Source organism: Pleurodeles waltl, chromosome 3_1 (assembly GCF_031143425.1).
Source record: "Pleurodeles waltl isolate 20211129_DDA chromosome 3_1, aPleWal1.hap1.20221129, whole genome shotgun sequence".
Classification (NCBI taxonomy): domain Eukaryota; kingdom Metazoa; phylum Chordata; class Amphibia; order Caudata; family Salamandridae; genus Pleurodeles; species Pleurodeles waltl.
The window spans coordinates 254755143-254781796 of NC_090440.1; the positions used below are offsets into that span (position 1 = coordinate 254755143).

The 26654-nt window shown below is 45.2% G+C and overlaps 1 protein-coding gene across 2 annotated transcripts in view; it reads left to right on the forward strand.

The window, feature by feature from the left end:
• The window catches only part of LOC138284003 (stimulated by retinoic acid gene 6 protein-like), a 489916-nt gene that overhangs the window by 392876 nt on the left and 70386 nt on the right, over positions 1–26654 (forward strand). For both annotated transcript variants that reach the window (XM_069222338.1, XM_069222339.1), the window contains exons 12-14: positions 2853–2922; positions 3023–3071; positions 18170–18287. In XM_069222338.1, the coding sequence (XP_069078439.1) occupies positions 2853–2922; positions 3023–3071; positions 18170–18287 (237 nt within the window). The remainder of the gene's footprint in view (positions 1–2852; positions 2923–3022; positions 3072–18169; positions 18288–26654) is intronic.

The following is a 26654-nucleotide window of genomic DNA, read 5'->3' on the forward strand; positions in this document are numbered from 1 at the left end:
GAATATTGTGGGTATCAAGAAGTAAGGCTAGTTTCAGTGAAAAAATGAGGTGCTTTCACTTGGACCTTTCATCTGGCGTCAGACTGAGTTCCACAAGGTCTGCATCATTGGACAGTGCTGCAGAATGTGTACTATGTCTTTACCAACTTGAGCTGACTGAAGGTTTACAGTTTTTCACTGTAAGTTGTGCCAAGTTTAAACCTAAAAAGGTCATTTAGTTTTGGAAAGCAGGAGAAACTCCATTTTAAGTGAGTTATGCTTTAGATAGTGGTGTGACATCCAGTCTTGAATGTCCTGAATTTTTTTTAGCCATGAATTCAATATCTTTTGATTAGGAAGTTTTCAGGTGGAGCTGGATGTTTTCTGTGTAGAAGTGATAGGCGACACTGAAGTAACTGAGAGTGGAAGATAAAGGCTTCAGGTATCAATTGAAGTATGTAGGTGACATAACAGAGGATAGAAATCTGTTGCTAGTGCATTGGAGGTTGTCAGAGGTTGGCAGTTTTCATGTATTTCTAATGACGACAATCAGCTGAGACCTATGCCATTAATCCCCCATATGTTGTTGAGGATTTTTAAGAGCATGTCATGGCTAAGAGTGTTGAAGCAAGCTGATAGGTTAGGAAGGCTAATGAGACAGGAGTCACATTTTTCAAAGATGTAGAAAGCATCATTGACTATTTTTGAAGTTGCAGTGTTGCATTTTGCCATGAGGCCCCACTGGATGCCATCCAATATGTCATGGTCACCAATAAAACGTTTAAGCTGCTTCTTGATGCAGATCTCTAAGATGTCATCCAGGAAGGGAAGATTAGAGATCAGGCAAAAGTTATTCAAATCAACAGGATCTGTCCCAGAAGTTTTTTTTTTTTTTTGTAAAGGGATGACCTCGACTATTTTTAAGTATTCTGGGGCTATTCCTCCAGAAAAATAAGGGTGGCATGAGAGGAATGTCCAGTTTTGGTAATTATATTTCACAGTTCTTTTGAGGTTGGAGGGGATTTTTTGAAGGGGTTCCAAATCAGCCTTTTGAAAAGTAATCCTGAGTTTCCATGAGGCGTTTGAGGGAGACTTCTGTTTTTGACTCTTAAGCTACAAAGAAAGTGGAAAACGTCTCACACCTTTCCTGGAAGATGTTGGTGTCTTTCTGTGGTGTGGGGACAAAAATATCACTTTCTTGAGATAGGTGTCAAGTTTGGAAGAAGTCCCTTTAAGGTTCAGAAACAGGTAAAATTACTCAGCTATTTTCTACCTTTTCGTGCAGGGTGAAAATGCATGTCAATTGTTTTTATATAATTGATATGCATTTGTGGGTCCACCTTATTTGGTAGAAAATGCTTTTGTGTTTCCATGTTACTGGCTTGAAAATTATGTACACATAAAGGATGCAGACAATGTGACTCTTTCCATGAGTGAGTGAAAACAGCAACTGGACACATCTGTGTTAATTGTCTCAAAAGTGCCTGTCTCTCTCATTTGTAAACTTGTGTTAATCTGTAGTGAATCTATCCTCGTTTTACTTTTGTCTCAATTTGCAATCCATATAGCACCTCTCATCAATCTTGTCTTTCTTCATCCCTGTAGTGCCTTTCTCTCTTTCAGTGATACCTATCTCTGACAATTGTAATGTGTCTCCTGACAGAGTTATATATCTTTTATTTTATATACCTTACTTCTTCATGTGTTCTGTCTCAATCACACATCAATTGTTTTTCTCTCAAAATATTGTCCCTTCCTAAAATGTATCTGGTGCATACTCTGTGTTCACCCTCCTCTTTCTCTCTCTGTTGTCTGTCTCTTCTCCATGGTCTTTGTCTCTCTTGTCTAAAGGAATGTTCTCTCTCTACATTCACATGTTGATGTCCCTTAATTCCCTGTTTGTTGCCCATTTCAGTGTCTTGTTTTTTTCTCTACCTGGTGTACCATTCCTTCATTTATTTTTCAGCTCTTCTATTTGGGCATTCTCTGATCTAATTGATCTCTTTCTCTATCTTTTTATTCCTATTGCTCTGTACACACTTTTGTTGTCTCAAATATATTGGTACCTTTCTTACATCTATGTGCGTCTACACCATCCGTTGTCTCACTTTTCAGCATAAAGGCCCTCATTACAACTTTGGCGGGCGACAACCGCCGCCCGCCAAGTTGTAACCGCCGCGTGACTGCCAATGCGGCCGCACTTCCGCGGTGTCCATTTCAACATCCCCGCTGGGCCGGCGGGTGGAAACCGAGTTTCCGCCCGCCGGCCCAGCGGGGATGTCGGCCTCAACACAGGAGCCAGCTACAAATGGAGCCGGCGGTGTTGTGGCGGTGCGACGGGTGCAGTTGCACCCGTCGCTCTTTTCACTGTCTGCTATGCAGACAGTGAAAAGCTCCATGGGGCCATGGCAGGGGGCCCGCAACTCCCCTTTCCGCCAGCCTTTTCATGGCGGTTCCTACTGCCATGAAAAGGCTGGCGGGAGGGGGACTCGTAATCCCCTGGGCAGATCCTTGAGCTCGGCCAAACATTGCTGGATGTCCCGTTCACCCTACTCGAGTGTTTGAATCCATTAAGACCAGGGAGGTTAGGATAACCCGCCCTCCTTATTCAGATATGTATATGTGTATATGTGCACTCTGAAGACAGAGGACTGGTCATCTGCCCCTTAATTTCTTCTAAAGTTGCCTTTGCGAAGTATAGTGTCACGGTTTTCCAAATGCATTTACCTCAATGGCATTTGGTTTTATATTCCACTCTTCTGTCTCCTTGGCCGCTGGTTGAATACGTTCATATATAATGTCAATACAATCAGCTTTTCTGTACAATAATTATCTTTCAATTATGCTATTTTGTACTTTATTGTTACATTCAGGACCCAGATAAAAAGTCTATTTAAAGGGGAGAAGAAATATATGCCATTAAAACGCCCACCTGCAGTTCTGGTGAGAGTCCTTCCTTCCCAACAAGTTTTCTGTTTTTTTCAATGTTATGCTTTGATATATTACAAAGTATGCTGACATATACATAAAACATTTATTGCAGGCAGCAAGCATTCGATATGCTGGATATCAAATTGCTTACTTATTATGGGGTAAGTCAAAACCCAAATAAAGTGTGTTTTGTTCTCTCCTTGCAAGTCTTTGCTGTTAATGTTTGTGTGCCTGACTTCTCTGTCCCTCCCGGTTCCCTGTATAGCTGCACACTACCTTCTGGAATTACTTGTTTCCCCTGTTCAATCACTTTTTCCTCACTGGCAACCACCTGCCTCGCTTCAACTACCCTGCTGCCTTTCCTTTGCTTAACTAATACTTGTGCTGCCCCTATTCTAAATCTAAACATCAGGCTGCCTCCTAACTCAAATTCCTCTCATGTAGACATCAATTGCATCATTCACTGTGCCTCAACTCACAATCTTCTCCATCCCATCTAAGATGACCTCCATGTATGTAATTCCATAGTCACTGCACTCACTCCTGTTTCTAACTTCTTCACATATGAGGGTCAGTCAATTATCACCTACCCCCATTCTGCTAGAAAGATTCGGGGGAGGACCTACACAGTGATCCAGACAGGTCCCAGTATGGCATGGGGGGAAGGGACCCCATGCCCCTTCTAAGTGTAGGGAGGGAGTTAGGTGGGCAAAGGCCCAGGGCACCCTATTTTCAGCCCAGTTGCTTGGGATGCTCCCAGTGGGGCACAAGTGGGGGACCTGGTCCTGCACCAAGACACCATACACTGGTGGGAGCTCCGCAGTGCTGGGGGAGTTGGGTGGGGAGACCGCCTAAGGCACCCTGCCAATTCTAAAGAAACCACTCCATAGAAGAGAGTGCAGAGGCCCAGATGGAGGGGCAGAGGGTGAAATAGTCCACAGTGGGATGACCAGTTGGTCAGGGCTTTGCCAGCTCTAAAAACAGAGCACCCTAAGACTGACCCTGGTGAAGCCACTTCCGGCTTGGGGGTGCTCTCTGCACTGTCATAGAGACAGAGGGCTGGAGGCCTGCACCAGGCAGACTTTTGAATGACACAGAATGTGTCACTCTTGGGAGGCATGGTGGTTCCCCTCTGGAAGTCCTAGCTCACCAGGCAAATGTTCAGCCTCAGGGTACAGACCCTCTGCTAAGTGGCTAATATCAGGCTACCACCCCTTGACTGGTGGAAGAGAAAGTGGAAGGGGGTGCAAAACACCCGGGGCTACCGCCTCCCACTCTGAGAAACCTCAGAAGTCAGAGAATCTCGTATGGCCTCTGGCCTGGCTCTTGACACTGACAGCTGTCAGTGGCCTCTGTTGGGTACTGTCCTAGGATCAAAGTTTTCCTCAGATTGGGGACAGAAGTCTGATACAAAGAGCAGAATGGGCTGCATCACTTTGTTGGCCATACTGGTACTGTCTACATACTGGTATTCATTTGTGAGCAAGTTAAGGTTAGGTGCTGCACAGATGGGGTCCACAACTGAGGAGAAGCATTCCCCATGGGCCAATTCAGTGGCTCAGCAGAGTGTAGACAGAGGGATCCAACTGAATTCCTAGAGACATAGAAAGTGCCCTGCATAACAGGGCCTTCATCCATGTTCTATCACCTAAGCAGGAAAGTCCATCAGGGTGCAACGTATTTAAAAATGAGGACATGTACATTTAAGTTTTACTTGTCCTGGTAGTGAAAAACTCTTAAATTTGTGTTTCACTACTGCAAGGCCTCTCTCTCCTATAGGATAACATTGGAGTTGCCTTATCAAATTTTATAAGGGGAATTTCCAAATGGTAAGAGATAATCAGGTCATGTTTTCAGTGGAATCACAATTTAAAATTCTACCTTATAGTGATGTTGAATTTTAAATTGCAATTTTGAAAATGTCACTTTTAGAAGCTTAGCATTTTCCTGCCTTACCCGTTTTGTGCCTGCAGCCTCTCCCTGGGTCACATGACTGAGTGTAGCTGACAGTTGGGCTTCTTGTATTCCTCCTAGACAGCCACAAGCAATTGGGAGCTTAGATGTGACTGGATGGCCCGAATTACATTTGAGTAGGCTGTGTCCTGTCACCACACAAAGGGCTGCATATCCCCTGTAATTAGTAAACAGCCAGGGCCAGAAAGGCAAGGCATCTGTGTGCATCAGAGACCTGCCTCTAGAAGCTTCTACCTACCTTCAGAGGCACAACTGTGTATAAATAATGGACGTCAGATACCAGCTCTTCAGTACACTTCTGGACCTGTGGATGTTCTGCCTGGAAGAAGGACTGCTGTGCTGCTGAAAGGACTGCCACTGTGTTCGACTGCTGCTCTAAAGGAACTGCTGACCTTCTATGCTGATCTGTCACCTGCTGCCCTCTTGCCTGGGGAAGGAGAAGTGGACCTGCAACTTCATCTTGAACCCAGGGCCCCAGAGTGACCCCAAAGGCTAGTCTTCTGGCCTCCTGATCTTTGTCTCAGGGACATAAAAGGCTTCCAAACCAGCTTCTGGACCCAGCTGCAGTGGTACCCCTCAGGCCCTTGGCTCTTGGTGTGGCTCAGTGATCCTAAATCAAGGTTTTGGGCACTTTGGAACTGCAAACAGGCCTGTTCGCACTAAGACCACACTGTGGGCCAGGAAATTAGTGTGCAGCATCCCAAGCCCACCTATTGGAACTGCAGCATCGACTGCTCATGGGGGACCAACAATGTGAAGCTCCAGATCGCTCATCTGCAATGCCCGGCCTGCTCTTTGCACCACGCCGACAGCTTTCTGCGATTCTCCCCTTGATCCTCGCAGCCCTCTCCAATGTGAACGGGACTCATGACACAAAACTTGAAAAGGTAAACCTTTACTGGGACTAATCTGGGTCTGTATGGAACCTGCGCTCTATCATGGTTGGCCTGAACTTTTGACTTTGACCTGGTGCAGCACAACCAGATATCCAAGGTTGGCGCTTTGTGCTTTTAGGTGCTATATTTCACTTTATTCTTTAAAAATTCATATATGTGGTTCTACTGAATGGATTTCTGCCATTTTGGTTTTGGTCTATTTATTAAATGCTGTTCTATTTTGCTGACCTTGTGTTGGGTACTTTTGTGTGGCGTTTCCACTGTTTTGCTGTTTGATAACGTGTTGCAAACATACTTTACCCATTGCCTCTAAGTTATGCCTGACCACTATATTCCAAGCTACCAGGGGATTAAGCACAGGTTAATTTGTGGGTTGCTTCTGTCTTACCCTGACAAAGAGTGTGGTTGTTGCTTTACCAAGGCTCACACCCCAGTCAACCAGTAATCCAATTTCTCACACCTTTCAAGTGGAGAAATGTATGTATGATAATCAGTTACATCAATCTGGATTTAAACCAGGTTTCTGTACTGAAAACTGTACACACAAAATCTCACTTCAGTTCTTTGATAAGTACTCATTGACCTGTTTACTGCCTTCAAAATCAGTGGTAACAACATCCCCGACAAATTACTATCCAACAAAATGGGAATCAGTTGTATGACTGGTTCCAGTCATACCTGTCCAACAGAACCCTATGCATCAAAACAGGTAACACCATATAGGCCCCCACAGCAGTCCAACATTGTGTACCACAAGGTTCCATTCTTGTCAGAGCTAGCATCGACTGCTAACAAAATGCAGATAACAAGCAGCTGGACCACAGGTAACATTCATACTTTCGCCAATGCTTCCGTGACAGCTTGTTATGAATATCTTAGACTCTAACAACATGAATAGAACAAAGAGGGGCTTATTTACAAGTGCTGCCGGTGCATCACTTTCTAAATGGGAAAAAGTGACACACCAGTGGTGCAAGGGGCTTAAAAATAAGCCCCAAAGTGCCTTCTTCCATGATATAACAACAACAGTGCCCTCTCCCAAGGTTTGATTACTAAACAAGAGACACAAATCAGGTCCCCTATGTTTGTCAAACTAGGCAAATCGCTAGGCCTTACACTGGACAGACTTATCATTCTTAACATTCATCTTAAAAAGTACCACAAAGTTTCAGATTCCAACTAAAGCTATTACTCAATGCTGGACCCTTCATCCCCAAAAATAATTTCAAAAGTGGCATACAGATATTGGTGATATCTTGCATTCAATATGAGAATTCCCTACAAATTGAATTCCGTAAATCCTGCCTTGTCACCCTTGAAGTCATCCCCCACTATGTAGCCATCTTGATTATTCGAACAAGAACAGTTGCCAGAATCACACCTGCCCTTGGCTTTCTAAAATAGCTCACTATTAAAGCATGCTTCATTTACTAGAGTTTGGCCCTCATTACGACTTAAGCCGCGGGCGCCAGGGCGCCCGTCCACCATATTAGGGGTACTGATGGATTTCCCCCATACTTTTGTGGAAATCCGACAGTAGTCGTGTTGGCGGGGGGAAGCTCTTTGGTGGTTCCACCACATGCCTCGCCCCGCCAGTAGGACCCCACCCTCCGTATTATGGGCTATGATACGGTGGTGTACCTCTGGTGTGGCGCTGCCGGCCTCGGAAGCACCCCTTCCCTGCTGAACGACCTTCTCCCTGGAACAAGTAAGGTGATCATCCGACAGGGTAAGGGGGTGGGAGGTTGGGGTTTGTTGTGTGTGCATGTCTGAGTGTTTGGTTTTTGCATGTGTGTATGAATGTGTGTATGCTTAGTTGTATGCATGTCTGAATGTAAGTGTGTATGCGTGTGAGTATGCATGTTTGAATGTGTGTATGTATACTGTTATGAATGAGTGTGAGTATGCGTGTTTGAATGTGTGTATGTATGCTGTTGTGAATGCGTGTATGGATGCTGTTGTGAATGCGTGTATGTAAGTGTAGGTGAATGGGTGTATGCGTGGTGCCTGTGGGTGTCTGTGCACATGTATGTGGGAAGGGCGGTGGGGGTGGTGGGAGGTGTCCGCTGTGGCTGAAGGGGGCTGGGAGGGGGGTCTAGTACGTGCTGTGATGAGTGGGAGATCTAATGCTTGTTTGAGGGGTCAGGGTTTGTAGTGCTTGCTGGGGGGTGGGAGACCCATCTACCACTGACAGGGAAGAAATTCCCTGTCACTGGTAGCCTTTCCGCCATGGCCAACCCACCACACTCATAATGTGTCAGTCTGCATCACCAGCCTGTTGGTGGTGGGACCGCCACATTTACCCTGGAGGTCAAAATGACCACCTTTATGTCTCAGATATAAAGCCATACATCTAAATTGCTCCATTATCTCTCTCAAAAACTTAATTTTCCTGAATAAAGAGAGGCTCAAGAAGAAAAAAGTTGAATTGGGTGGATTGGGCAGGGCGGGGTAGACTGTCCAGGTGATTGCATTATTATTAACTTTAAAGATCCCAATTTGGTTTGAACGTTTTTATGTGAAGATGTGCATACACAGGTAGGGGAGTTGAAGATTGCCTTTTGACCCCTGAGCTATTTCTACAAGCAGGATGTTTTTGTGCAGGATCATCCTCCTACACATACGAAAACAATCCCATGAGGAATATTCCTCTTTGTGTGTAGCAAAATGCAACACACGTAGAAAGGGGAAGTAACAAGGAGGAATAAAGATATTTCTCCTTGAAACGCCTCTCTAGGGAGGCATATCTTTTTGGCGCATTCCCAGGTTTACCAGGTTTGGTAAATAGGTAAATCTAGGAATGCGTCAGAAACCATGGGAGTTGCATGGGAATGCCCTTTGACACCCATGGAACGCCTCCTTTCCTCAGAGTAATGCAGTGCAGCTATTTACGCTTTTTTTGCATTACTCCAGATTTTTTAAACCATTCAAAGCCACACAAAGTGGATTTGCATGGCTTAAAACATCTGACTTAGAGGTTTTCGTCACGTATATATCACGTTGTGTGGTGCAAGCATGGTTATTTCTACAGACCCAGATACTTTTAAGATATGACTAGCGTAAGCCACTGCTTTTACCCAAGCCCTCCATCAAGGTTCCTTCTTATGATCAATACTGTTCCAATATGATCTATAATTTATTAATTTCAAATCACTTTGGTGTTCTGGCTAGAGTTGATCGACTCACTGATGGAGTGGGTTTCCAGAGCAATAGCCTTTCAGAAGGGGTAACGGATGGCTGCCGTGTGGTTGGGTCTCCTCAACAGGGGGAGTAGGGCTAACATCTCACCCCATATTGGCAAGACTGGGGCCCAAATCAATCCACCCTGTGTGCCCATTGCCAGTCTTTCAACTGCTCCTCCCATAGTACCTAAGCTAGATCCCTCACGTCAATCCCACAAGACTGTTGCACTCTGCCATTTGGGTTCTGTGGCTAGTGGAAAAGGCATCATACTAGATGCTCCTTCTTCCCCTGAAGACTTTGTATCTGATAAATTGAATATAGCCTGCAGCATTTCCAACAGCTCAGGTATTCCTACTTCTGTAACCGTGTGCCCTAACAGTAGACCTGAGGGTATCTGGCTTGTGAGCTGGAACATAGCAGACTTGAAATCCAATCTGATGGATGTGGTTTGGTGCCGATTTCCGGAGGGATTTCAAATCTATATTTTCTAAGAAACTTTTGAAGTTGATAAGCAAGGCTATTTCACATAGCATTGATGCCCTCCCCTCTAAAGCAGGTAGACTGTCGGGTGGTTTGCTCATATGGATTTAAACTTTCTTAGATTGCTTGATTAAGGTAATCAATATTAATTCCGCCGACCTCTTTGCAATTATACTCTCCCCGAAGCAGGGCACTCCCTACCTCTTGGTGAATGTGTTCAATAAGTTGTCTCTTTTTAACAAGTTGTTTCAAACTATGAAACTTTTCAACACTGTGCTAGAAAACTAGGGGTCAGGTATCTACAAGGCTATTGCAGGTGATCTTAGCTGCTGCTTTTAACCCTACCAACCCCTGCTAGTTTTGTTTCGACTACAGGATGAATGCTGGGGAGTTCACACCTATTCTTCAGGCAAGAAGTGTCCCAAGATGAGTGCAACTGCCATCCAGATGTCAGACTTTACAGCCCCCCATAACCTAAGAGCTTGTAATGAGCATACCCTATTGGGTCTAACTGCCAAGCCAACTTTTAAGAGGGGAGATTATTTCAGTAACACTAATTACATATTACTTGACCTTACTATGTGGCATGAGATGGTACACATAGAGATTATCGATCGCCTGGAGACCGATCACTTTTCTCTTGTGTAGGAAAGTACCATCTTGCCTGGCATGTTACCCCCATTTTTCACTGTATATATGTTGTTTTAGTTGTATGTGTCACTGGGACCCTGGTAACCCAGGGCCCCAGTGCTCATAAGTGTGCCTGAATGTGTTACCTGTGTAGTGACTAACTGTCTCACTGAGGCTCTGCTAATCAGAACCTCAGTGGTTATGCTCTCTCATTTCTTTCCAAATTGTCACTAACAGGCTAGTGACCATTTTTACCAATTTACATTGGCTTACTGGAACACCCTTATAATTCCCTAGTATATGGTACTGAGGTACCCAGGGTATTGGGGTTCCAGGAGATCCCTATGGGCTGCAGCATTTCTTTTGCCACCCATAGGGAGCTCTGACAATTCTTACACAGGCCTGCCACTGCAGCCTGAGTGAAATAACGTACACGTTATTTCACAGCCATTTTACACTGCACTTAAGTAACTTATAAGTCACCTATATGTCTAACCTTTACCTGGTAAAGGTTAGGTGCAAAGTTACTTAGTGTGAGGGCACCCTGGCACTAGCCAAGGTGCCCCCACATTGTTCAGAGCCAATTCCCTGAACTTTGTGAGTGCGGGGACACCATTACACGCGTGCACTACATATAGGTCACTACCTATATGTAGCTTCACAATGGTAACTCCGAATATGGCCATGTAACATGTCTATGATCATGGAATTGCCCCCTCTATACCATCCTGGCATAGTTGGCACAATCCCATGATCCCAGTGGTCTGTAGCACAGACCCTGGTACTGCCAAACTGCCCTTCCTGGGGTTTCACTGCAGCTGCTGCTGCTGCCAGCCCCTCAGACAGGCAGCTGCCCTCCTGGGGTCCAGCCAGGCCTGGCCCAGGATGGCAGAACAAAGAACTTCCTCTGAGAGAGGGTGTGACACCCTCTCCCTTTGGAAAATGGTGTGAAGGCAGGGGAGGAGTAGCCTCCCCCAGCCTCTGGAAATGCTTTCTTGGGCACAGATGTGCCCAATTCTGCATAAGCCAGTCTACACCAGTTCAGGGTACCCCTTAGCCCTGCTCTGGCGCGAAACTGGACAAAGGAAAGGGGAGTGACCACTCCCCTGACCTGCACCTCCCCTGGGAGGTGTCCAGAGCTCCTCCAGTGTGCTCCAGACCTCTGCCATCTTGGAAACAGAGGTGCTGCTGGCACACTGGACTGCTCTGAGTGGCCAGTGCCACCAGGTGACGTCAGAGACTCCTTGTGATAGGCTCCTTCAGGTGTTGCTAGCCTATCCTCTCTCCTAGGTAGCCAAACCCTCTTTTCTGGCTATTTAGGGTCTCTGTCTCTGGGGAAACTTTAGATAACGAATGCAAGAGCTCATCCGAGTTCCTCTGCATCTCCCTCTTCACCTTCTGATAAGGAATCGACTGCTGACCGCGCTGGAAGCCTGCAAACCTGCAACATAGTAGCAAAGACGACTACTGCAACTCTGTAACGCTGATCCTGCCGCCTTCTCGACTGTTTTCCTGCTTGTGCATGCTGTGGGGGTAGTCTGCCTCCTCTCTGCACCAGAAGCTCCAAAGAAATCTCCCGTGGGTCGACGGAATCTTCCCCCTGCAACCGCAGGCACCAAAAAGCTGCATTACCGGTCCCTTGGGTCTCCTCTCAGCACGACGAGCGAGGTCCCTCGAATCCAGCGACTCTGTCCAAGTGACCCCCACAGTCCAGTGACTCTTCAGTCCAGGTTTGGTGGAGGTAAGTCCTTGCCTCACCTCGCTGGGCTGCATTGCTGGGAACCGTGACTCTGCAGCTACTCCGGCCCCTGTGCACTTCCGGCAGAAATCCTTTGTGCACAGCCAAGCCTGGGTCCACGGCACTCTAACCTGCATTGCACGACTTTCTAAGTTGGTCTCCGGCGACGTGGGACTCCTTTGTGCAACTTCAGCGAGCACCGTTTCACGCATCCTTGTAGTGCCTGTTTCTGGCATTTCTCTGGGTGCTACCTGCTTTAGTGAGGACTCTTTGTCTTGCTCGACGTCGCTTCTCTCTTCAGGTCCAATTTGCGACCTCCTGGTCTCTCCTGGGCCCCAGCAGCGTCCAAAAACGCCAAATGCACGATTTGCAGCTAGCAAGGCTTGTTGGCGTTCTTTCGGCGAGAAAACACTTCTGCACGACTCTCCACGGTGAGAGGGATCCGTCCACCAAAGGGGAAGTTTCTAGCCCTTTTCGTTCCTGCAGAAACCTCAGCTTCTTCTGTCCAGTAGAAGCTTCTTTGCACCCGCAGCTGGCATTTCCTGGGCATCTGCCCATCTCCGACTTGCTTGTGACTTTTGGACTTGGTCCCCTTGTTCCACAGGTACCCTAGATTGGAAATCCACAGTTGTTGCATTGCTGGTTTGTGTCTTTCCTGCATTATTCCTCTAACACGACTTCTTTGTCCTTAGGGGAACTTTAGTGCACTTTGCACTCACTTTTCAGGGTCTTGGGGAGGGTTATTTTGCTAACTCTCACTATTTTCTAATAGTCCCAGCGACCCTCTACAAGGTCACATAGGTTTGGGGTCCATTTGTGGTTCGCATTCCACTTTTGGAGTATATGGTTTGTGTTGCCCCTATCCCTATGTTTCCCCATTGCATCCTATGGTAACTATACATTGTTTGCACTGTTTTCTAAGACTATACTGCATATTTTTGCTATTGTGTATATATATCTTGTGTATATTTCCTATCCTCTCACTGAGGGTACACTCTAAGATACTTTGGCATATTGTCATAAAAATAAAGTACCTTTATTTTTAGTATAACTGTGTATTGTGTTTTCTTATGATATTGTGCATATGACAATAAGTGGTACTGTAGTAGCTTCACACGTCTCCTAGTTCAGCCTAAGCTGCTCTGCTAAGCTACCATTATCTATCAGCTTAAGCTGCTAGACACCCTATACACTAATAAGGGATAACTGGGCCTGGTGCAAGGTGCAAGTACCCCTTGGTACTCACTACAAGCCAGTCCAGCCTCCTACATCTTGCCCTTACATTTAAAAGAACTTATATCAAGGGTAAAGTTTGTTTGGGGACCCCATTCCTTAATACCATGGCCCTGAGCAACAATAGGCATAAAGTAAAGTGGATGGATATTGCGAGCAATGAGGCCTCATTCAAAGAGATGTATGGTGTTGTCTATAGTGCACTATCTAATTGTATAGAGCAGGCTTGCACTCCCCTTGAGATATTGGCCATGCACTAATCAATATTTGGGAATCTGAGATCCTACCTCGCAAAGCGGCCCCTAGATCACACAAATAGTTTAATAAAAAGTGCAGAGTGTGTAAAAGAGCTATGATAGAATTCTTACAAAGCAATATGAGGCTGGATATTTTACATGCTAAACGGATCTATGCCCAAAAATTAAATCCCAAGTCCCAGTGGGAAGTCAAGGTTTGGGAGGAGCTGTTGGAAGCAGCTAAGGGGTAGGGCGCTAGATTGCTCTGGCATTTGGTTACCCACAATGGCCAGAAAGATTATGGGGGTGATTCTGAGACTGGCGGGCGGCGGAGGCCGCCCGCCAGTCTTCCCCCGACAAAATACCGCTCCGCGGTCGCAAGACCGCTGAGGGTATTTTGGGATTTGCCCTGGGCTGGCGGGCGGCCGCCCGCCAGCCCAGGGCAAATCTACCTTCCCACGAGGACGCCGGCTCAGAATTGAGCCGGCGTAGTGGGAAGGTGCGACGGGTGCAGTTGCACCCGTCGCGTATTTCAGTGTCTGCTTTGCAGACACTGAAATACTTTGTGGGGCCCTCTTACGGGGGCCCCTGCAGTGCCCATGCCATTGGCATGGGCACTGCAGGGGCCCCCAGGGGCCCCGCGGCACCCCCTACCGCCATCCTGTTCCTGGCGGGAGACCCGCCAGGAACAGGATGGCGGTAGGGGGTGTCAGAATCCCCATGGCGGCGGACCGCGCTCCGCCGCCATGGAGGATTCTCCCGAGCAGCGGAAAGTCGGCGGGAGACCGCCGACTTTCCGCTTCTGACCGCGGCTGAACCGCCGCGGTCAGAATGCTCGAGGGAGCACCGCCAGCCTGTTGGCGGTGCTCCCATGGTCGGTGACCCTGGCGGTCACCGACCGCCAGGGTCAGAATGACCCCCTATGTTTTTCCTGAATGCCACAGTTCTAAGGCTGAGTGGAGCACTTCATGACTCTCTATGCAGAGCTACGCTCCAAAACACCACCAGCTAACCTTGAAATCCAGCCCACTAGTAGGGCCGAAATGGAGGAGGTAGTGTCTTTTACCATTGAAGAATCCCTCAATGCATTAAAGAAGCAGAAAAGTGGGGAAAGCTTCTGGCATTGATGGGGTCCCTTCAGACGTCTTCTCTGGTGTTCCTCTGATATGGACTCCCTCTATTAATATCCTGACTAATGAAATCGCGGGAGGTGCCTTATCCCTAACTCATGGAGACGGGCCAAAATAATACCTATTTACAAGCACTGTGGACCAAGTCTTTTGGCTTTTGACCTTAAAATGGAAAGTTGTTGACCTGGAATGGGGGGCTCTCTTTGTTGCCTTCATTGATCTTTGTACAGCATTTGACTTTGTCCCAAGTGCAAAACTTTGGGAGGTTCTCACAAAAATCAGGGTTCCCTCAGGGCTATTGATGTTGATCTGGAATTTGTACACCAATAGTTTTGCCAGAGTTAGATGGGAACGGGGGGCAGGGTGAGATGGACCACAGAAAACTTTCCAATAGGGCATGGCTTTTGGCAAGGGTGTGTATTTGTTCCCACCCTTGTTTTATTATTCATAAATGAAAGTATACCCTATTGAATGAATTGTGTGAATGATGCTCCCAAATTGCCTGCTCCAAAATACCTTATCTGCTATTTGCAGACAATACATTTATTTTATCTAAAACTGCTGTGGATCTTAATGTCCTTTTAGAGAAGTTCAACAAATTATGTGAAGACCATGGCCTTGAAATAAACAAGTGTAAAACAAAATACATGATATTCATTTATAACAAGAAAGCTAAAGGAAATGTGGCTCTTGATGGAGCCAAATTAGATAGGGTGACTGAATTTGATTATGTAGGGGTGAGGTTGTCAGGCTCCACTAATTGGTCAGTGCAGATAGGAAAAAGCTCCTTGTCCCTTAAGCACCAAGTCGGGTCTATTGTTAGATTTGCAATTAAAGCCTCTACCTATTCTAATCCCTAGGATTGCCTGAATTTTGGCTTCAACCAACATCAATGAACAGCAGTTCCTGTGGTCTCATTTGAGACCATTACTGAAATGTTGTCTTTTGAGCTAAAATTTCCCCTGTTCCCTCGGGCAGTCTTACGGACCAGAATATTTCTTCTAAATGTGGTCATTATTTTGAAGATTAAATGCACTATATGAATACACCAATGTCTAGGTCTCTTTATAGTAAATTTAGTCTGGGGATTTTACCAATTGATTCATTTACCTCCTCCTGGAGGAGTAATGTTAACAACTCCTTTCTTTGCTCTGTGGGTTGTCAGTCAGTAGAGAATGATAAGCACCTATTGCTCTTTTGTGGTGCATGCACCAACAGCGTACCAGCTGTATTATGCCTCTGTGCCTCCCCTTTCTGGAGTGTGACGTTAGGCATTAATTGTGCCTTGAGAATATGCAGGGCAGATACTAGGAGTTGTGTTGCTTATTCAGTTGCCAGCTACTTAAATTCTATATGGCATCTCAGAAGAAGAGGTAACAATACCCTAACACACCATGCACTTTAAGTTTAATTGGGTTTATGGCTCCTTATAAGTGATTTTAGGTGACTCATGTTTTTATACATGAACCGCTGCTAGATAATAGGGTCTTGTCGTAAGGCCCTATAAAGTTTCTTGTTCTTTGGAAATAGATCTTTTTTCTAATGATGTTTGCTGAATTGAAATGATTATACTCCATTATGTTTTTGTACTTCTGTTCCTATGTGTACTTTCATGGTTTTTGTACCAAAATAAAGAAAAGAATGAAGAAAAAAGGAAACCTTGTATTTCTAAAAGACCTTCATCCTCACTCACACCTTCTCTGGGAATGCCCCAAGCATATAGAATGTAATTCTCATTGATATGCATTGAAAAACATCCTGCATGCAATGCAGGCACCCCTACACCATGGTACAAGGGTGCCTGTGTTGGCGCTAGGCAGCCCATTGTGCACCAGTGCAGGGGGAAAGGACAGGAATTCACCATGTGCCTTAAATACAGCACATTCATGTCCTTTCCCAGTGATGCAATGCAGAGCGGCAAAGGTGACTTGCTGAGCTGCACTGCACCACACCACTTTGTCATAAATATGGCCTTCAATGTGCATTTTGCTCTCCACCTAGTAACAATACCTTAAATGTGTAAGGTACTTAATAAAGGAGTTGTATTGGGCTTCATGTTACCTATTGGCTGCTACACTGAGTTGATTTCTGCTTACTCCACAAAAAGAGACCAAGTACTAAATATTGAAATGTGATACTCAAAATCACAGAAAGTAGATAAAATAAGAAAAATCAGGGCAAGGCATTGAGATGTAAAACAAGTTTAACATTAAGACCCCAAAAATGTAAAGGGTTTATTGGAGAAGAATATTGTTCTGTGACATGACACCAGCATCTGAATCTACCACTGCAGTATCTGAGTAAACTATATTTATTGCTATCAGTTGGCTTCTAAGCTGTTGGTGTAACCAACTAGGGGGCATATGTATGAGTAGTTTGTGTCACACTTACACCATGCAACATGGTACATATGTGACACAAACCTTAAATCATATTTTTGAAGCCATGCAAAGCCACTTTGTGTGGCTTTCAGTGGCTCCAAAAATATAGAGTAAGGCAACGCAGCACTGCTTTGCCTTAATCTGCCCTGGGAAGGTGTTTAATGGGCATTGCGTGGGTGTTCCCACGCAACTCCCATGGATTTTGACGCATTCCCAGATTTACAAGAATTTGTAAACCTGAGAATGTGCCAATACCTTATGAGTCCCCAGGAAGACCTAACGAGGAGAAATATCTTTATTTTTCCTAATTTCTTCCTCTTTCTATGTTTGCTGCATTCTGTAGCACAAAGAGAAAGAGGAATATGCCTCCCAGGATTGTTTTTGTGCAGGAAGGTTCCCTTTCCTGCACAAAAAGAATCATGCATGCAATGCAGGCACCATTACACCATGGTTCAAGGGTGCCTGCATTGGTGCTAGGCAACCCATTGTGCACCAGCACAGTGGAAATGGACCAGAATGTGCTGTATGCCTTAAATAAAGCACATTCCTGCCCTTTCCCAGTGACGCAGTGAAGCGCTGCAAGGTGACTTGCTATGTTGTACTGCTCCATTTTTCATAAATATGGGCATAGGTGCTTAAAATACCTATAAACATTCAGTGAGTATTGGTGCTTTAAGAAACTTGCATAAAACAGTGTAAACAAATGTAATTCATAATTTCATCGAGAAAGCAGAAAATAGCATGATTATCCCTTTTCATCACAAACGTTTGCGGGGGTAGAAACCCAATACATTGGTTTAGTCTGCTTCTGGACTTCGGTGAAGTTATCAAAAAACAAAACTATGCAGAGCTGTGTGTCAGGAAGTCGAAAGACTTTTATAAATTTCACTACACAACGACCAACTATAGTACTTTATAAATATAACTTAATTCACTAATTGACAATTGTTTCACTATCGACCGATTTCTTTACAAATTTGAAAATCTGAAAAAGGAGTTGTCCTTGCACCTCATGAGATCTTTCAATGTAGTCATTTGTTCCCCAACTTTAAAGCATGGAAGTATTTTGACAAAAAAGGAAAGTCTGTTAATTTTCAAACGTGTCATTTGTATGACTTTCTCTTCCAGTTTTGCTGCTGCCTTTAAATGTTCCTCTAAAATACTGTACTTTAGACAACAAATAAATCTGCATGTACACAACCACATGTGGGCTTGGATTTGTAAAAGACAACATGGGTCTCAGATGTTCTTGGTGTGTCCAAATATCTGTGTTGTGAATTTTAGAAGTGTAAATGCAAGTGCTGGTTCCAGTCAGTCTACTGCTTTTGGGATCTTATCCACCTATATTTTGAGACATAATTTTGTTTTTTCTTTTCAGGATACTTGATTCTTCGCATTCTTTATTTTTTAATAAGTCTTATCATTGCTTTTGGCATTGTAGTGCCCATACAGGACGGGCAAGGAATGCAGCTCTTACAAGGCATCGGCTATACTTTGTAAGTATCACACTAACATGAACAAGCCAAACGGCTGTGGATAACGCATAAAGATGATCTCTAGGAAGTGATTGGTCCAAATGCAAGATCTATGATTTGGTATGAAGCGTTGTGTTCATTATCCAGATTTCTCAGAAAGAGAAAGAGAACCAGAGAGTAACACCTGTAGCGTGTGAAAAGCTGGAACAGTTTCTTCCTAGTGAAGTATGAGTTGGCACTTCACCTGCAACTTGTAAAAGGTGCTTCCTATTCTCTGATAAGTGATTCAGCCTTGAGTGAGGTTTAGATACCTCTTCTTAACCCGGAGCAGTTTAACAAGCTTTAAAAGTCTCTTGCGACAATTCAGGAAATAAAGAGATCTTGGCCCGGATGTCCTGCATTAACTGCAAGTCTTTCAGTTGTACAAACTTAAATAGAAATTCTTAGCTAAAAGCAAGGTAAAGAATAAAAGGGAAACTACCCTCAATGCGACTTGCAAGGATGAGTATGCTTGATTGCGGTCGCTCTGGAGGTCGTTACCATAGTAGTTTAATTGATCGCTAAGAGCATCCACAAAGTGGAAACTGTGGAAAAACAGAAGGGCTATTCGCCAAAATACTACTCTCACCTAGGCCCGTATTTATACTCCGTTTGCGCCGAATTAGCGTCGTTTTTTTCGACGCAAATTCGGCGCAAAACTAACGCCATATTTATACTTTGGCGTTAGACGCGTCTAGCGCCAAAGTATGGGCAAATAGCGTCATTTTTTTGCGTGAACGCCTTCCTTGCGTTAATGAGATGCAAGGAAGGCGTTCCCGTCTAAAAAAATGACGGCGACGCAAATGCGTCGTATTTATACTCCCGGGCAAAAGTCACGCCCGGGAGGTGGCGGGTCAAAAAACCCCGCATTTGCGCCACTATTTAACGCCTGGGTCAGGGTAGGCGTTAAGGGGCCTGTGGGCTCAAAATGAGCCCACAGGTGCCCTCCCCTGCCCCCAGGGAGCCCCCCTGCCACCCCTGCCCACCCCAGGAGGACACCCAAGGATGGAGGGACCCACCCCAGGGACATTCAGGTAAGTTCAGGTAAGTATAATTTTTTATATTTTGTAATTTTTTTTGGGTGGCATAGGGGGGCCTTATTTGTGCCCCCCTACATGCCACTATGCCCAATGACCATGCCCAGGGGACATAAGTCCCCTGGGCATGGCCATTGGGCAAGGGGGCATGACTCCTGTCTTTACTAAGACAGGAGTCATTTAAATGGCGTCTGGGCGTCGAAAATAATGGCGCAAATCGGGTTGAGGCGATTTTTTTTGCCTCAACCTTACTTGCCCCATTTTAAGACGCCCTAACACCATTTTCCCCCTACGCCGGCGCTGCCTGGTCTACGTGGTTTTTTTCCACGCACACCAGGCAGCGCGGTCTGCTAGCGCCGGCTAACGCCATTCCATAAATACGGCGCCCGCATGGCGCTTCAGAATGGCGTTAGGCGGCGCTAAATTTTTTGACGCTAAACTGCGTTAGCGCAGTTTAGCGTCAAAAAGTATAAATATGGGCCCTAATGCCCACTCGTAAAAAAGTAAAATCAATGTTTAGTTGTGCATCCGATTTAGGCTTTAGCCCCAAATCTAGTTAGTTAAATCCTTGGTCCTATGGGGATACTTATACCGAAATCGTATTACTTTATGCATTATAAGCGCAAAGCTATGTGAATTATCATGCAAATAATAAAAACGTTATTATTGGTTGTTTCTATTAGTGTTATTTTTTTTTTCTATAAAACATCTAGCAAAAATTTTGTAAACCTTAATCAGAATAACATAATAATTCTTCAAAGATAAGTTTACTATTATTTATTGTTTCCAATTATCAGCCAACGTTTCTCCCTGTACATGGCACACAGGCCTAGGGCTTTGTCAAAGCTGTAATATATTTATTACAAAAAATATGTTGAAAGTGTAGTAATAATTGAAGAGAAAATAGCAATCAGGTTAATTAAATACAGAAAACGGAATGTGGAACTATAAGAAAAATGGATTATATTAAAAAAGGAGAAAAAACTAATAAGAATTAAAAAAATGAAAAAAACACAGAAAAAACAGGAGAAAACAACAACATAGAAAACAATATATATTTAATTAGCAATTAGTATTACGGAAACAATCATTTGGGGCCAGATGTTCTAACAGTACTGTTTGTGATTACCAAATTAGCAAGTTTTGTGATTCACTATTTGCACTAAAGTCTGTTTTACACTTTTTGCTAATCCTAGTGGTCGCAAATAGACCTACCTCATGAAAAATCAAGGCCTGACTGGCAGTAGTGGGCATCAGGTGATTCCCCGGGAGGCTGGAAGGGTGGGGGCCGGTTTTACGACAGTAGGGGCCAGTTTTGTTACTGGGGGGCGGTTTTGCAGTGTTGCTCCAGTATCGGCCCACAGTAACAAAAGTAGCAGTTCTTCACTCTTGCATCCCCAGCCCCCAAATGTCCAAACTACCTCTTATCCGGGCTGGTCTGACAAGGTTGCCAGGGCTGCTTTGCGTTTCTAGTCCAGCTCTTTGAATAATGGTGAGGAAGGTCTCAGTTTGTGACCCACTGAGAATCGCAAAAATCACTGACATGGTGGCCTGCTGGGGTCAGCAGACCACCATGTCTGTGGTTGCTTTTAAATAAAGCAATCTTTTGTTTTGAAAGTAGACCATTTTCCTTAAAGGAACATTTAAAATGTTCTCTTCATTTTTAAATGTAGGCAGAAGTCCGTGGGATTACTGCCTGCTCTTAAAAAATACGTTTTTTTCATTCTCATACGGGAAGGGATCCCACAGGGACCGCTTTCCTTTTGCAAATGGCTTACCACCAACTTCGAGTTGGTGGTAAAATGGGAATATTTTACAACTGCATTTCTGTTGCAAAGCATTCATACATGCCAATGCAAATCAGTATTTGGAAGGGACACCCCCAACCACGCATGCACCTTCCAAATACCAATTCGACACCCAAATTGAGATTCAGTAACAGGTTACTAAATCACATATTGGGCTTGGTAAATACAAAAAAAGCATTTTTTCAAATCACTCAATTCTGTGAATAATCCCATTTGTGAGTTTTATGCATCTGGCCCTTAGTTCTTATTTGGTGAACCCTGCACACATGATAACAATCCAAGAGATTCAGGGCCAGATTTATACTTTTTCACAAAAACTGCATTAGCGCAGTTTTGCGAGAAAAAGTATAGCGCCAGCTAGCGCCATTCCAAGACCCAGGTGCCATATTTATGGAATGGCACAAGCCGGAGCTAGCTGGAGCTAATGACCTGTTAGCATCCTTCTAAACGCTAACAGGGCAGGGGAGGCATAGGGGTAACTGGGGAATATGCGCAGATTTATGGCACTACACTGTTTAGAGGCAGAAAAATGCCTCTAAGCAGTGTTAGTGCCATTTTCTGGCACACAACCCCCATGTAAAGACAGGAACCATGCCCACCACCCCAATAGCCATGCCCATGGGACGAAGTCAGGGTCCCGAGTGGGGAAAAATAAAAAATACTTACTGGGATTTACCTGGGATGGGTCCCCCATCCTGTGGTGTCCCTCTGGTGTGGGTGGGGGTGTTCCTGGGGCCAGGGAAGGGCACCTGTGAGCCTATAGATCCCCTTACGCCTGCCCATACCCAGGCGTTAAATAATGGTGCTAAGCAAGCTTAACGCCATTATTAAATCCCCCATCCCCATGCTGGATTTTAGCACGGGGAATAAATATGACGCAAAGGCCACATTGTCCTTTTATGGACGGGAACTCCTACCTTGCATCTCATTGATACAAGATAGGTTTTCATGTCCAGAAAACAAGGTTAACTCCATAACTTTGGCTCTAGACGTGTCTAGTGCCAAAGTATAAATATGGAGTTAGGTTTGCACTGAATTAGAGTAAAAAACCTAGTATAAATATGGGCCTCAGGGTGCTACACATGTGATGCATATCTTGCGGGTATGTGATGATGATCCAGAAAAAAGTAGGCATTGCCTGAAACTCAAGAAAGAGCATGCCTATATTTGTAGAAAATACAAGCGGATCAAAGATTCTGAGACATAGTTAGATTGTATATAAAGTGTACCTAAGAAACTAGTCAGGTTCTTTGAAAAAACCTCGCCTGGCTATGATAATGAGTTAGGGTCCGTATGTGCTTGGAAGTTCAGTATCTATGTCCAGGAGGAAAATGTATATAGAAATTTAAGAATTTATCAGACAGTAAGGCTGTGTGAGCATTAACCATGAAAAGGGGGTACCACTTACAATTCACATTGCTCCTGAGGAACAATGTTGTACATAGCATATCTAGGAAAAAAACGAGGTTCAATAAAGCAGCTGTAATATTGGTGAATCAGTAGTAGAAATAAATAGAGGCCAAAACTTGAATTACAATACCTGTGTACGACTTATTGTCAGGCCTACTAGTAATATTAAGTAGGTAGTGGGGTCAGAGTCCTGAGTCAATGAACAAAAGATTGACAGGTATCTATCTGCAGGAAAAAAAAATCACAGAGAAACAATGAAAGTCTGTCAGTCAAGGGAATGGTTCTCAAGGTGGAAAGACACTCACACAAGTACATACAATGGTCATAGAAGTGTTTGTCCTATATTCAGGTCTGGCGTTCAGTGGGAGGCACCATAAGCACTGCCTGGGCAGCATCAGATGTGGTCTGTGTGATGGTTCTGATCACTATGTATCAAGGAGTGTTTGCCCTGGAAAGTAGCATGTTAGTGGATCACTTCATAATAGAAGGACCCACGCCCGGTCACCATATGGGATTGGGAATGGTTATGGAGGTAATAATTAAAGAAGAGCTTTCTAGATGGGAAAAAGAGTGAGAACAGATTGGTGTAGAGACAGAGTTCTATACATAAATCTAGTTGTCATGATTTGAGTAGAAAAACTGGACATGAAAATAAAAATGTTGTGAGTGCAACTGACAGTGTTGTATCCTAATCGACTTACTATTGCATATAGGTGCATAGAGGGAGAGAAGAGATACAAGTGAAAGACATGTCAGAATTATTTCATTTGGGAATGCAAAATATCTTGATACATCTGGCCCTCAGAGTGATGGAAACATTTTCCAAAATCTATTTGCTAATTCAAGAATACATTACAATTAAGGTGATGTCAGAATAAATGTAAGCATTGTTAGAGGATATATAGGGGGTCATTCCGACCCTGGCTGGCGGCGGGCGCCGCCCGCCGGGCGGAAACCGCCCAAACACCGCACCACGGTCAAATGACCGCGGCGGTGATTCCAACTTTCCCGCTGGGCCGGCGGGCGATCTCAAGAAGATCGCCCGCCGGCCCAGCGGGAAAGCCCCTGCAAAGAGGAAGCCGGCTCCGAATGGAGCCGGCGGATTTTCAAGGGTGCGACGGGTGCAGTGGCACCCGTCACGAATTTCAGTGTCTGCAAAGCAGACACTGAAAATCATTATGGAGCCCTGTTAGGGGGCCCCTGCACTGCCCATGCCAGTGGCATGGGCAGTGCAGGGGCCCCCAGGGGCCCCACAACACCCGTTCCCGCCATCCTGTTCCTGGCGGTAAAAACCGCCAGGAACAGGATGGCGGGAAGGGGGTCGGAACCCCCATGGCGGCGCTGCAAGCAGCGCCGCCATGGAGGATTCCCTGGGCCAGGGGTAAACCGTTTTCCCGCCGGTTCCCCTTTTCTGACCGCCGCGGTCAGAATGGCCCAGGAAGCACCGCCAGCCTGTTGGCGGTGCTTCCGTGGTCGTTGACCCTGGCGGTCGGTGACCGCCAGGGTCAGAATGACCCCCATAGAGTGTCTGTTGCGCTCCATAATAAATGACTTGAGTGAGACAATATATTTCATTGTATACCCTTATGTGTTAGACCTGGCAGTCTCACAGTGGTCTTCCCCCAATTGTTTTGCCTTCCTCTATTGTTTTTTTGCTGATCTAGTTTTTGCTGGCCTTATGACTTTGTGCACGTTATTACTCCTAACCAGTGCTAATGTGCTCATGCACTCTCATCTAAACATGATAACATTAGTTTACCCCCAAATAGCACCTTTATTTTTCTTGTACGTCCCTAATCATGTGGTACTACATGTACCCAGGGCCTGTAAATTAAGTATTACTAGTTGACTGTGTTGGACCTGGCTTTTTGACAGGGACACCCCCAAACTTTTTTGCCTCCTTCCTCCTATTTTTTCTGACCTGTTGTTGTTGGCTTTTGACCTCTGGGCACTTCACCACTTCTAACCAGTGCTAAAGTGCATATGCTCTCTGTGTAAATTGTACTATTGATTGGTTTATCCATGATTGGCTATTTAATTTACTTATAAGTCCCTAGTAGAGTGCACTATATGTGCCTAGTGCCTGTAGATTAAATGCTGCTAGTGGGCCTGCAGCACTGGTTGTGCCACCCACTTCAGTAGCCCCTTAACCTTGTCTCAGGCCTGCCATTGCAAGGCCTGTGTGTGCAGTTTCACTGCCACTTCGACTTGGCATTTAAAAGTACTTGCCAAGCCCAGAACTCCCCTTTTTCTACATATGTCACCCCTAATGTGCGCCCTAGGTAACCCCTATAGCAGGGTGCTGTGTGGGTAAAAGGCAGGACATGTACCTGTGTAGTTATATGTCCTGGTAGTGTAAAACTCCTAAATTCGTTTTTACACTACTGTGAGGCCTGCTTCCTTCATAGGCTAACATTGGGGCTGCCCTCATACACTGCTGAAGTGGCAGCTGCTGATCTGAAAGGAGCAGGAAGGTCATATTTAGTATGGCCAGAATGGTAATATAAAATCCTGCTGACTGGTGAAGTCTGATTTAATATTACTATTCTAGAAATGCCACTTTTAGAAAGTGAGCATTTCTTTGCACTTAAAACTTTCTGTGCCCTTCAATCCACGTCTGGCTAGGTTTAGTTGACAGCTCCTTATGCATTCACTCAGACACACCCCAAACACAGGGTACTCAGCCTCACTTGCATACATCTGCATTTTGAATGGGTCTTCCTGGGCTGGGAGGGTGGGGGGCCTGCCCTCACACAAAGGACTGCCACACCCCCTCTACTGGGACTCTGGCAGACAGGATTGAACTGAAAGGGGGCTTGGTGCATTTCTGAGACACTCTTTGAAGTCACCCCCACTTCAAAGGCACAACTTAGTATAAAACAGGGCCTCTGCCCTACCTCATCAGACACTTGCTGGAGAAGAAACCTGAACCAGAAACTACATCCTGCCAAGAAGAACTACCTGGCTGCTCAAAGGACTCACCTGTCTGCTTTCTCCAAAGGACTGCTGCCTTGCTGTTGGCCTGCTGCCTTGCTGAACTCTTGTCTGGCTGTAAAAGTGCTCTCCAAGGGCTTGGATAGAGCTTGCCTCCTGTTCCCTGAAGTCTCAGGACCAAAAAGACTTCTCTTTTTCACTTGGATGCTTCGTGAGCCAAATTTTCCACGCACAGCTTGTTCCGCGGTGAGAAAAATGCCGCACACCGACGCTGATCGACGTGACGCCTTCGGGACGACCGGAACTCCGACGCACGGCCTCGCAAGGACAACGCCGCCCGACTTCTAGAGGAGAAATCGACGTGACGCCTGCTGTGAGATCGAAACTTCGACGCACAGCCCCGCGGAACGACGCGCAGCCAGAAAACAAGCAGGAGAATCCACGCACAGACCCGGGACATCTGGTAATCCCCGTGACCCATAGAAAGAGACTGTCCGCGCGTCGAAAAACGACACACGACTTCCCAGCGTGAAAAATAACGATGCAAGTCCGTGTGTGCCGGGGAGAAATCGACGCACACACCATTTTTCAACGTATCTCTTCTTCTGCGGCCCTTTGCAGAGATTTTCCACCAGAAACCAGGTACTTTGTGCTTGAAAGAGACTTTGGGGGTTATTCTAACTTTGGAGGAGGTGTTAATCCGTCCCAAAAGTGACGGAAAAGTGACGGATTTACCACCAGCCGTATTACGAGTCCATTATATCCTATGGAACTCGTAATACGGCTGGTGGTATATCCGTCACTTTACCGTCACTTTTGGGACGGATTAACACTCCTCCAAAGTTAGAATAACCCCCTTTGTTTGCTTTTTAAAGACTTAAGACACTTTATATCACTTTTCAGTGATATCTTTACAAATTCATATTGCATCTTTGATCGTTTTGACCTGCAAATACCCAGATAAATATTATATATTTTTCTAAACACTGTGTGGTGTACTTTTGTGTTGTTATGTTATGGTATTGTATGATTTATTGCACACATGCTTTACACATTGCCTTCTAAGTTAAGCCTGACTGCTCGTGCCAAGCTACCAGAGGGTGGGCACAGGCTGATTTTGGATTGTGTGTGACTTACCCTTACTAGAGTGACGGTTCTTG